This window comes from Hylobates moloch, unplaced genomic scaffold (assembly GCF_009828535.3).
Source record: "Hylobates moloch isolate HMO894 unplaced genomic scaffold, HMol_V3 SCAFFOLD_2, whole genome shotgun sequence".
NCBI classification, from domain to species: Eukaryota; Metazoa; Chordata; class Mammalia; order Primates; family Hylobatidae; genus Hylobates; species Hylobates moloch.
The window spans coordinates 78042827-78056461 of record NW_026652277.1 but is presented as its reverse complement, the minus strand read 5'-3'; the positions used below and the strand labels follow the sequence as shown (position 1 = coordinate 78056461).

At 35.6% G+C, this 13635-nt stretch overlaps 1 protein-coding gene across 2 annotated transcripts in view; it reads left to right on the top strand.

The window, feature by feature from the left end:
* The window catches only part of UBA6 (ubiquitin like modifier activating enzyme 6), an 87167-nt gene that overhangs the window by 15263 nt on the left and 58269 nt on the right, over positions 1-13635 (top strand). For both annotated transcript variants that reach the window (XM_032151881.2, XM_032151888.2), the window contains exons 3-7: positions 3769-3863; positions 4393-4421; positions 7434-7528; positions 8223-8334; positions 12167-12247. In XM_032151881.2, the coding sequence (XP_032007772.1) occupies positions 3769-3863; positions 4393-4421; positions 7434-7528; positions 8223-8334; positions 12167-12247 (412 nt within the window). The remainder of the gene's footprint in view (positions 1-3768; positions 3864-4392; positions 4422-7433; positions 7529-8222; positions 8335-12166; positions 12248-13635) is intronic.

Sequence of the window (13635 nt, the reverse complement as noted above, 5' to 3'; positions counted from 1 at the left end):
AAAGTACCTCACATATTACTTGGTACAAAGAAGGCACTTAATTAGTGCCTTTCCCTTTGGTGACTAAACAGAAATTTATTTGGCTCACAGTTATGGAGGCTAGGAAGTGTAAGATCAAGGGGTCATATCTGGTGAGGGGCTTATTACTGCATCATCCCGTGGTGGAAGGCAGAAGGGCAAGAGTAAGAGAGGGCAATAGGGGGCTGAACCTACTTTTAGACGTAACCCACTCCCACAATAATGAACCCACTCCTACAATAATGGTATTAATCAATTCATGAGGGTAGAGCCCTCATGACCTAAACACCTCCCACTAGGCAACACTTCACATTAGGCCCTACCTAACGGGGATTAAGTTTCCAGCACACAAACTCCGGGAAACACATTCAAAGTGTAGCATTTGCTCCTGGCCTCCCAACTTTTTGTCCTCATAATGCAAAATACTTTTATTACATCCCAGTAGTAACAAAAGTCTGAACTTGTTCTAACATCAACTCAGAAAAGTCCAGTTTCATCTAAATTGGGTATGATTCGTCGTGAGGCAAAAGATGAGACTAGAGAACTAAGCAGGGACTAGTTTATGAACGCCTTGTGACTAAAGAGTTTAGACTTTATTGTAAAGGAAATAGAAAACCATTGGGGTTTTTTAAGCAAGAAAATGGTTTGACTAGATTTGTTTCAGAAAGATCATTCATCTTTCTTAGTAGGAAGTTAATAGGTAATTATAAAACTCAAAAACTCAAGAAATAAAAGTATACACGTGTTATTTAGAAATACGGGAGTAAATATTAAGAGAAATGACTAAAAAATTGAGACTAGTTATCTTTGGGGAGTGGGAATCAGGGTAGGAAAGAATTAGGTCAGGGAACTGATGGTTGTTTTTTTCTCTCTCTCATAAACCTTGAGGAATGATTTGGCTTTCTTAATCTGTATGCATTGTGGCTTAATAGTTAAGAGTATGGATGCTAAGGCTAGACTGCCTGGATTGACTCTTAAGCTCCACTACGTGTAAATTCCTTACTTCTAGGTGCTTATGTATTCCTGTCTGTAAAAATGAGAATAATCATAGAAATTATCTCTAGTATTTTTGTGAGGAATAAATGAGTTAATACAAGTAAAACACTTAAAACAACATGTGATGCATAGTAAAAACTCAGTTATTATTACATGCCAGGCACGGTTCAGGCAGTGAGATACAAAGACAATAGACAAATTTATGGTTATAGTGGAAGATTTTTGAAATGTTGCTTTTAGTAATCAAGAGAACAAGCAGACAAAAAATCCAAACAGGTATAGATTTCATCAACACGATGATTAAAATTAACCTAATGCACATATAAAGAACCTTGTATCTTTAACAGCTGTAGAATCCACGTTCTTTTCAGGAACACAGGCAACTGTTTGTAAAATTGACCAAAGAAATTCTCAAATATTAAAGAGTTATACAGATTGTGATATCTATTCACAATGCATTTAAGCGGGAAGTTAATACAAGTGATAACTTAAAAATTTCCCATAAAATTAGAAATTTCGAAATATACTTTGGATTAACACATTAAAAAAATCATAATTAAAATGGGAAAATAATAAAGTACTCTTATCAAAACTTGAGATGCTCTTAACATTAACATTTTACATTAGTAGTTGAGAAACTAAAATCTAAATATTAATGGGTTTTATTTCAGGTAACTAGAAAAAAAAGAAAATTGTATTTATTAGTGTAGGAAATATTTCAAGAGCCAAGTTCACAAGTGCCAACCAAGGGCTAGCCCTGTAAGCATGCCCTTCTAAAGACGAAGCCTGCACAGCCAGGATGTGAAATTGCAGAGATTTTGATGCACTGCCAAAAGAAGGGTAACTTGCTACATCCACTTTGATTTTGGGCCGGGGGGCAGGGAGGTTGTTTTGTTTTGTTTGAAACAGGATTTCATTCCCGTCGCCCAAGCTGGAGTGCAATGGCATGATCTTGGCTCACTGCAACCTCCACCTCCCTGGCTCAAGCGATTCTCCTGCTTCAGCCATCCAAGTAGCTGGGACTTACTGCGCACCCACCACCACATCCTGCTAATTTTTGTAGTTTTTATAGAGATGGGGTTTTGCCGTATTGCCCAGGCTGGTCTTGAACTCCTGAGCTCAAGTAATCCCCCCATCTCAGCCTCCCAAAGTGCTGGGATTATAGGTGTGAGCCACCACATCCAGCCTGGTACATCCATTTTGGAAAACAGTTTGGCACTATCTAATGAAGTTGAAGGTATACATATTCTTAAATTCTGCATTTCCTCTCTGGGGATATACATTAGAGCAGGGGTGTCCAATCTTTTTGCTTGCCTGGGCCACATTGGAAGAAGAATAATTGTCTTGGACCACACATAGAATCCACTAACAGTAATGATAGCTGATGAACTAAAAAAAAAAAAATTGCAAAAAAATCTCATAATGTTTTAAGAAAGTTTACAAATTTGTATTGGGCCACATTCAAAGCTGTCCTGGGCCACATGCAGCCTGTGGACCATGGATTGGACAAGCTTGTATTAGAGAAACAACTTTAAGTGTGTACCGGGAGATGTTTATAAGAATGGTCAGAATACAACATAAATGAATATTAATGACCAGTTGTAGACATCAGTGTAAGTCCATCTCATAAATAATTTCATTCAAAAGAAACAAGATAAAAGACTTTCAAAGTGATTCCATCTATATAAAGTCTAAAATCAGGTAAAACCTAAGTATATTATTTCTGGGTACGCATAAGGGTGGTAAGACTATATAAGATACTTTCGTACATACTATAGTAGATTTTCAATAAATATTTGATGTGTAAATGGATAGTTTTTACTTTCTAAAACAAAAGTCTTGAGTACCAATTTAAAAAGAAAAGTTTAGGTTTTATATTTTATATGAAACGGAAGGAAATAAAGATAGCTTGTGTTTATAATAAAGTTTTGTCTCTCTAGATAAGAAACCCCTTTTCAGGCTTTTATGTTGAATATGAAAAGCTGCAATAATGGAAATTAAATATTTATTTTTAAAACAAATGTGCATTAAACATGTATGTGTTAATTCTGAAAGTAAATACTTATAACCCAGGGGGTTCTGAAATTATTTGTTATTTATATCGAACTAATCTTTAAAATGTTTCTTATAAGAATTCACTGGAATTTATATTATCTTCAAAGATAGCATCAAGCTTTTCATTGTTCTTTCAGATAAACACTTACAATTGACTTTATTACTATATCAGACTTTTAAATTGCCAACGTATATTTTTTGAAATTCCTGTCCTGTTACCACCTTGTGGCTATTAGGATGCATAACTTAACAAGGTCCTTTATATAACATCTGAACTCCAAGAAGGGAACCAAATTTTTTTTTTTTTTTTTTTTTTGCCTTAGAAATCCTGTTGATGGTGAAAGTTTTAAGGTGGAAATGGCAAACTCAAATGCTTATAGTGGCCACTGAGGTAATAGAGGAACAGGAAGGAATTGACTGTGGCAAATCTGGAGCACATAATCCTTCTGCCTAAACAGGGCAACTCTTACTGAACTCCATCTGTCTATTGCCTTGAAGGGAATGTGGATTGTGGTGCCAAATTATCTGATTTTTCAAAATATGTCATATATTTGGCATTTAATTCAGAAATGTTTAAACACTGTGCAAATCATTCAGAACAAGTCTGTGGGCAGGATTGAGTTCCTAGGCTTTTAGTTTGCAAACAACTTATAATTTTAGTGAAATAGTTTTTTGTTTTTTATTGTGTTGTCCATGTAGTCGACAGAGGTACGTTCTTGGAGACACAGCAATGCAGAAGATGGCCAAGTCCCACGTTTTCTTAAGTGGGATGGGTGGTCTTGGTTTGGAAATTGGTAAGCAATATTTATATTCCTAATTTTGTATGACACTTTTGAGCAATGAAGATAGTTTAAATAACTGCCTCCCTTTATATTTCCTATAAAGGAAGTTAGATCCAAAATGTTGATCAGATTCAGTTTTTAATCTTTGTCCAGACTATTTCATGATGTTGTTATATTCTTCCACAAAGAACCAATAATGACTCATTGCTTCTTTTTGTGATGTTAATAGCCATTAATTATCATTCTCTATATCCATTAATTCATTATAAGTAGCACACATACATATACTGTATTCATAAAAACGTGTCTGGAAGAATACATTGAAATTTTAGGAGTGATTATCTCTGGGTGTTGTGATTATGCACATTTTAATTTTTTCACTTTTAACCTATATTTTGTAAGTTTTTTAAGACAAGGAACTTGTATTAAGTGTAAAAAAAGAAGTTAAAAGTATCCAGTCAGATATGTGACTAAGCTCTGTGAAGACATATCTAGTATGTATTCCCAATATTGAGCTATTCCTTTTTCTTTTCCTTTCTAGCAAAGAATCTTGTTCTTGCAGGGATTAAGGTAAGTAAGTGTCCTTTGTAAGAAAAATTGTTATGAGCCTTTTTTTTTTTTGGCTCATTTATTGTGGTAATATTGTTTATACTTTGTTTTAATTATTGTCTTTAATGCTGTACTTTAAAAAAAAATCATGGAAATTTCAAAAATATGCAAAAGTAGAAAGAATTGTTTAACAAAACCCCACATACCCATCGGAAAGCTTCAGTTACCAACTCTTGGGGACATTTGTTTCATATATGTCCTTCCCATTCCTTATTGCCCCCAACTGCCAAATTATTTTGATGTAAATTTCAGACATTGTATTATATCATCCTTAAATATTTTAGTAGTATCTTTAAAAGATAAGAATATCTTTTGAAGCAGCAATATTATTTTCACACCTAAAATGTAACAAGCTCTTAATACCATTGTATTAGTTTATATGTTGCTGTAAAACAGTTTACCCCAAAATTTGTAGCTTAAGCAACATTTATTATCTCATAGTTTCTGTGAGTCAGGATTCGGGCAAAACTCTGGTTGAGGTTTCTCTGGGAGTCTCTTACAAGGCTGCAGTCAAGGTATTAGCAGGGCCTGCAGTCATCTTGAGGCTAGACTGGGGAAGGATCTGCTTCCCAAGCTGGCTCTTGTGATTCTTGGTAGGATTTAGTTCTTCATGGATTGTTAGACTTGAGGACTTCAGTTCCTGCTGGGTCTTGACCAGAGGTCACCCTCAATTCCTTGCTTGTATGGCTTTCTCCATAGGGCAGCTCACAGTGTGGCAGTTTGCTTCATCAGAGTAAACAAGTAAGACAGGAGAAGAGAGTGTGTTAACAAGACAAGTCAGTCTTTCGTAACGTAATCTCAGAAGTAGGTCCGGGCCACACTCAAGGTGGGAGATGACACGAAGGCCTAAATACTGTGAAGCAGGAAGTATTGTGGCCATCTTAAAAGCCTGTCTACCACAGTCATCAAATATCTAGAGTTCAAATTTTCCCAAATATAAAGCTTGTATCATTCTAATCAGGATCCAAGTAAAATTCATATACTGAACTTGGTTTATTTTAATCTGTAGGTTTCCCTTCCTTGCCTAAGTTTTTTCTTGCAATTTATTTGTTGAAGAAACTAGTCATTTGTCACATGTACTTCTACATGTGTATTTCCTGTAAACTGGTAGTTATAGCCAGGGAATCCAATTCAGATTTGATTCTTTTTGGTAAGACTGTTTCGTAGCTGTTCTCCCATCAGGAGACAGTAATATTCTGTTGTCTCTCTTTTTGTGATTATTATTAGCTGTTAATGATTATTGTGTAGATTCATTGTTTCATTAGGGGCAGTGATGATATTTTATCATTCTTTTCTCATTTATTAGCTGAAATTATATTTTAGAAAAAAATTCCAGTCATGGCTTTCTTGGTTTCACAAAAGTATGGATTGTACATTTACAAAATGCAGGATAAATACTACATTTTTCCCCATTAACTTACCAGTTTTCAAAATCAGTGGTTTCCTGTCATCATTTTGTAGTACTGACCAGTGAATTTATATGTATGTGTACATTATGATAAACTCATGGATTTAAACATAATTTGATGTGTTTTGATCTATTATAGTTATTTTCATTGATGCTCAGATTGTTCCATCTTTGGTTATTGTGGTTCTCTTCATGTTTTTTGAGGCTTTGGGACACAGCCCCCAGTAGTCTTTGTCACTGTTTACAAAGTCTTTTCAGTGGGCAGAGGTAGAACGTTCATAATGAGTAAACACTAACATTTCTGATTTTCAGGTTTAGGCTTATAAAGTGTTACTAAAATTTCTGATTTTTACTTTGGATTATAGGATATTTATTTCTGTGATTTTATATTTGTATCTTATTAGGATTTTGGTTTCTAACGATCCATTACGTGCTTTATCCTATATATCCTATATATTCTTTATCCTATTATATTTTACTTGTATGGCATAGTTTCAGAATACCAATTCCAATATTGTTAATAATAATGTATTGAAAAAATTTAGAGCTTTTTGATCCTACCTGGATTTGGCAGGCAAATTAACTGCTTTTAAAAGTCACTTTAAATAAATCTCTGTGTATAGCAGACTCCATAAACAGTTTAGTCCATGTATTCGTTTTGCTTTGGATTTTTAGAGATTGCTTTTTAAAAAGTTTAGTTTTACTATTATGTGAGATTTATGATTCAAAGTCAAATTTTTTAAACAAACTATTTTCAGGTAAGTCTAGCTTCTTGCTACCTTGTTTCTTCCTTCACTTATTAGGTTACTGTGTTTTTATATTTGGTTTATTCTTCATTTGTTTTTGTAGATAGGTAAATGCATACACACATACACGTGTATCTGTTTATGTGTGGGTATATATGTTTATCTCCTCCCACCTTTCTCATATAAAGTGCTCTACTTTTCTTTACCTTGCTGTCTCTTTACAGCATATCCTAGAGATTACTCCATATTTATAAATACATCTTTCATTCTTTTTTTAATAGTTGCATGATTATACATTGTGTGGATGTATCATCTTATAGCCAGTTCCCCATTGGTGGGCATTTTGATTATTTCCAGTCTTTTGGTCTTACAAATAGTGTGCTACATTTAATACTCTTGTATATATATATCTTTTTGTATTTCTCCCAGTGTGTCTTTGAGATAGAGTCCTAAAAGTGGGATTGCTGCATCACAGGATAAATGCATATGTCTTTTTGCCAGAGATTGCCAAATTCCTTCCATTGAGGTTGAGCCAGTTTACCTTGTTATCAGTAATATATGAGAGTCGCCCATTCACCTCACCCTCACCAATAGACTATGTTGTCAAACTGTGGATTTATGCCAATCTAACAAGTGAGAAAAGTTATTTCATTTCTGGGCAAGGTTGAATACCTTTACATATTTTAATTCTTATGCCTTTGTTTACTTTTCATTATCTAATTACACAAAATAATAGTTCTAGTACATTGTCAGTAATAGTAGAGAGAGTGAATATCCTTGAACTCCTGACTTCAACCAATACTTTTTTCTTTTTTGAAGGCAGTTACAATTCATGATACAGAAAAATGCCGAGCATGGGATCTAGGAACCAACTTCTTTCTCAGTGAAGATGATGTTGTTAATAAGAGAAACAGGTAAAGATATTTTGATGTATTATCATGAGTTTTTTTTAAATTTATTCACTTAGACTATTTCCTTTATCTAGAACACCAATCAGTCATAGTTGTTTAAATATAAAGTGCTCTACTTTATATTTATACAGGTAAAGATATTTTTATGTATTATGAGTTTTTTTTTTACTCATTTACTTAGAATATTTCCTTTATCTAGAACACCAATCAGTCATAGTTGTTTAATTGATCACCATAAATTCATACTACTGTGGCTAAATAAATATTGTTATATACTTAATTATTTGTATTTGTCAAATTTTTTATATATTTACATAATATGTATTATATAATATATATTATATATAATATATATTTTATATATGTTACACTGCTACCTAGAAATGTGTTTCCTTGAATTTATTAAAGAAGGACTTTAGTGTTGCTAAATTATTAAGAAAGTTAAGGAGCCTGGAGCTTGGAACTATTAGGGTACACTTTGAGATTGTGTGGTTTACTGTGGAATATGATAGTATATCATTTCAAGATTGTATAGTTATCTGTTAAGACAAGTAAGTCTTGATTTCTTTCTTCTATTAGGTAAGTTTCCATTGAAATTTTGTAACATGTCAGTTTCCTCTGATGTCATTACAGTGTCCAACAAGAGATTTGAGTATATTGAATGAAAGAATAGTAAAAGTTTATTTTATTTTTTTAGGGCTGAAGCTGTACTTAAACATATTGCAGAACTAAATCCATATGTTCATGTCACATCATCTTCTGTTCCTTTCAATGAGACCACAGATCTCTCCTTTTTAGATAAATACCAGGTTAGTACTCCATTTTGTATTAAATGTTATTGACAGATTCCAGGGCAACATTGTTGAATATTAATATGTTTAACTAATTTAACCTAGTGTATTGAGAAACAGAACAAAAAAATTTCAAGGTAGAAGACATATTAGAATAAAACCTTTCAAATTCTCCATTTTAAGGAAGGGACCTAAGAACTACTGACAAAATAGTTATATCAGTTGGCTTTTTTCTCAGTAATATCCATTAAAAACTACTGAAAACTCTGGTTTATAGCAACGTGCATTTATTTCTTTCCTATGTACCTGAATGTCCGTTGGGGTTTCTAGGCCGAACTTAGCCTGGATTAAACTCCAGTTTGGGTTCTCCCCCATGTGTCTCTCTCCTGGGACCAGGAGGCTACCTAGGTCATGCTCTCATGGTAGCAGCAGAAACAGAAGGTCAAGCCACACATGCACATTTCAAGCTTCTGTTTTTGTTATGTCCATTAACATCCCGTCGGCCAAAGCAAGTCAACGTTATCAAGCCTAAAGTCAAGAAGCAGAAAAGGAACTCTTCCTAAAGCCGTGGGCAAGCAATACAGTTACAGGGGAGTAAAAATACACGGATCAGTAGTTCAATCTATTATAGGTAACAATTCCTTAAATAACAACAACAACATTCCCAGGACCTTGGATATTGTAAAAGTGACTAGGTTGACCCTGATTTTTTTTTTTTTTTCTGTGAGTAAATTATGCTATTGCCCATTTAAAAATGAGTATAGACTTCTGTTCTGGACCAGATGACTTAAAATTCATCCTGGTGCAAAGCACCTAGAATTTCTAAACAGACTTTCTTTTAAATGACTTATCCGAGCTCAAAATAATGTAAGGAAAATGCTCAGAGGCCACAAATGAACGGTTAGCTAAAAGACTAGTGAACTGTTAATCTGTAGTTACTCTTAGTGACAGGAGTTGCCTGTCACAGTAATCAAAGTTCTTGGGAATTGATGTTCACATAGAAACAGAAGATTCAGACCTAGAACTACATAAACTAGAGAAATTGAATTGAGACCTCCCCTTCTTCATAGAGCTGGAGCCTCAGAGAGCTATGCCCTCAGTGAAAGGGTGGACAAGAACAATACCAATCAGAACAAGAAGCTTGTCTATTTTCTCTTAAGCTCTGGATGAAAAGTAAAGATTTTCCTGGGGAATTTATAACCATAGGCCTGCTGTCACATAGGTTTAGAGATTAAACTTTATAATCTCTTGTGATCTGGAAATTCCTAAACTGAGAACTTAATGTAAAAAGTAGTACTATAGGCTGTGCGCGGTGGCTCACACCTGTAATCCCAGCACTTTGGGAGGCCAAGGTGGGTGGATCACCTGAGGTCAAGAGTTCGAGAGCAGCCTGACCAACATGGAGAAACCCTGTCTCTACTAATCATACAAAAATTAGCTGGATGTGGTGGTGCATGCCTGTAATCCCAGCTACTTGGGAGGCTGAGGCAGGAGAATCGCTTGAACCCGGGAGGTGGAGGTTGCAGTGAGCCAAGATTGCGCCACTGCACTCCAGCCTGGGCAACAAAAACAAAACTCCGTCTAAAAAAAAAGGTAGTACTATAATGGCCATACCCTACCTAAGTGCCAGACAAAAACAAAACTAAACAAATCTAGAGAAGTATACCCTCAACTAAGTTACAGGGTATTCCAGTATATAAAGTCCCTTTGAGTTCACAGTACAAAATAACAAGACGGGAAAAAGCAGCTCATTATGACCAAGAGTCAACAAACTATTAAACCTCAAATAATTTTTATTTATTTTTCTTTCTTCTCTTTTTTCTTTTCTTTTCCTTTTTTTTTCCTTTCCTTTTCCTCTTTCCTTTCTGATGGAGTCTTGCTCTGTCTCCCAGGCTGGAGTGCAGTGGCACAGTCTGGGCTCACTGCAACCTCTGCCTCCTGGGTTCAAGTGATTCTCCTACTTCAGCCTCCCAAGTAGCTGGGATCACAGGCACGTGCCACCATGCCCTGCTAATTTTTATATTTTTAGTAGAGATGGGGTTTCACCATGTTTGCCAGGCTGGTCTCAAACTTCTGACCTCAGGTGATCCCCCCTCCTTGGCCTCCCAAAGTGCTGTGGTTACAGGTGTGAGCCACCGTGCCCAGCCTAAACCTCCAAGAATTTAGGAGAATAGAATTATTTGAGAAACATTATAAAATACAGATGTTCAAAACTACTAAATCTCAAAAGAAGGTATTAAATATATAATATACAAATAAGACACTATTGAAAAAGACCAGGCAGATGTGATAAAGAACCAGGTACAACTTATGGAAATGAACATGAAGTCTTAAAAATTAAAATTCAGTGGATAGATTTAACAGTGAATAGATACAGCTGGAATAAACATTAGTGAATTGAAAGATAGACCTGAGGAAATTACCAAAACTATAGCACATAGAAATAAAGAAATTGATCTTTATTTGCACTTTGGAAGCCAAGGCAGGCAGAAAACCTGAGGTCAGGAGTTTCAGACCAGCCTGGCCAGCATGGCAAAACCCCGTCTCTACTAAAAATACAAAAAATAGCTGGGCGTGGTGGTGTATGCCTGTAATCCCAGCTACTAGGGAGGCTAAGGCAGGAGAATCACTTGAACCTGGGAGGCAGAGGTTGTTTTGCAGTGAGCCCAGATCGCACCACTGAACTCCAGCCTGGGTAACAGAGTGAGACTGTGTCTCAAAAAAAAAAAAAAAAAAAAAAAAAAAAAAAAACCCAAAAAAGAAATAAGAGAAAATATTATGGACAAGTTAAAATAATTGAGAGCTTGAATTAAAAGGTCCAGTTTATGAGATTGGATTTCTAGATAGAAAGCAATAGAAAAGGGCAATATTCAAAGAAATTATGACTGAGAATTTTCTAACATTGATAAAACACAAATCAGATTCAATATGTGTTGGGTCTAGTCTTCGATTTTTTTATTATTTGCAAACTAGCCTTTACTGTTTCACAGATGCAGGAAATATGAGATTCCTGGGTCAGAGACTAAGAAGTTTATTACTCAGTGCATAATAAAAAATATGAGCATTATATTGCATTTTCTTCCTTGCCTCCTGTCCCCCAAGTCCCTCTAGTTCAAGGCAGAGGGCTCAGTGAATGCCTGCACATGTAGTAGGTTGCTTTAGAGAAGAGCACTGAGCTTGGGGAACTGGCTGTTTTAAAGCAAGCTAAGATGTCTCTTTGTCCCTAAGGAAGACCTTACCTCATCCCTCAAGTTTTTACACAGCAAATACAATTCTGAGAAATGATCTCAAGTAAAGAGTGGTAAGGGCCTTGCATTCATGGCATACCTTGTGAGACTGTATAGACTGAGAGACCCATGGAGGAATGTCTCCCTACAGGAAGCAACCCATATTGCAAGCTAGAGTTAAAAAAACTAAATCCACAGATGGACATGTTCTAGTAGCCAACTAATGTGTCTCTTAAAAATGTTGTCAGATTTTTAAGCTAAAATGAAAGTAATACTCTGGTAGCTAGGCTAATATTTGTGTGATAGTAATAGATGAAACAAATCTAATCACTTAGAGTCCATAAATACCACATAGGATATTAAGGTTTGCTTCTAATCATAAAGTGTGTGATGGTTATCAAGTTTTATGTGTGCAGGTTTTCCCCTGCATATGTTATTTTTACTTTTGTTATCTGTACTTTGTGAAGGTATTAACCTTGGAATGGAATTCCATAGGATTGTAACTTTTCAATGAGATTAGTGATATGTCTTTAGTGCAATGCAAACTGTCATGCTTCTGATTATTGTATACTACAAAAATAATTATGTAATTTCTAGTTTTTAATTTGTTGTTTTCTCAACAGTGTGTAGTATTGACTGAGATGAAACTTCCATTGCAGAAGAAGATCAATGACTTTTGCCGTTCTCAGTGCCCTCCAATTAAGGTAATTGTATCATTTAGTAATGACATGTAATTAACTAAAGGAAGAACACTTTCACTACTAGAATTTTTAACTTATTGATGGGTTATATAAGAAACTTTTTACATAATAATCACAGTAATATTTGTCTCATTAATTTTGATATATTCATTTCCTGTTTTTAAAACTAGGATCTAAGTTTGGTTTATAGACAGATTGCCAAAACTAAGGAAGAATTAATATTAGGAATGGAAAGGATGATAAACATTGAAATCATCATCTAATTTTTTTTTTTTTTTTTCTGAGACGGAGTCTCATTCTGTCACCCAGGCTGGAGTGCAATGACACAATCTTGGCTCACCCCAACCTCCGCCTCCCGGGTTCAAGCTATTCTCCTGTCTCAGCCCTCTGAGTAGCTGGGATTACAGGTACCTGCCACCACACCCGGCTAATTTTTTGTATTTTTAGTAGAGACAGGGTTTCACCATGTTGGCCAGGCTGGTCTCGAACTCCTGACCTCAGGTGAGCCACTGCACCCAGCCTCTAATTTTAAATGTCGTTATGATGGTGATTTTCTAGAGGTTCAGTGGTTCATTCAATGAATATTCATTGACTATCTATGTACTGGAGACAGTTATAGCCACTAGAAATACATTAGTGAATAGAGATAAATTTTCTTACTCATGAAAATTACCTTCTGCTAGGGAAGATGTACAGTAAACAAGAAAATAAATACATCATTCATGTGTTTTTTTTTTTTTTTTGAGACGGAGTCTCATTCTGTCGCCCAGGCTGGAGTGCAGTGGCGCAATCTCGGCTCACTGCAAGCTCCGCCTCCCGGGTTCACGCCATTCCCCTGCCTCAGCCTCTCTGAGGAGCTGGGACTACAGGCACCCGCCACCACACCCGGCTGATTTTTTGTATTTTTAGTAGAGATGGGGTTTCATTGTGGTCTCGATCTCCTGACCTCGTGATCCGCCCGCCTCAGCCTCCCAAAGTGCTGGGATTACAAGCATGAGCCACCGCGAAATAGTTTCAAGTCCTATGAAGAAAAAAAAATGTGAGTAAGGAAAAATAGAGAATGATATCTGCATGATGTAGGGAGAAGGGACAGTTCTGGTTCTCTTAGATTAGAAGGTTAGAGAAGTCTTCACTAAGGAGATGGCATTTGAGTAGAGCCCTGAGTGATGAGAAAGAACAGGCTATATAAAGATCCTGGGGGAAAGCATTCAAAGCAGGGGAATCAGCAAATGTAAACATTTGCAAGTGTAAAAATTAGGTTGGCGGTTTTGAGGAACAATAAGAGGCATGCAGGACCAAAATAGAGTGGTAAAGAGGAGAAGATAGTAGGAGTAAAATATACCAGAAGATTAGTTTTGGAGAAGTAGGTTGGGGGCCATACATTATAAGAT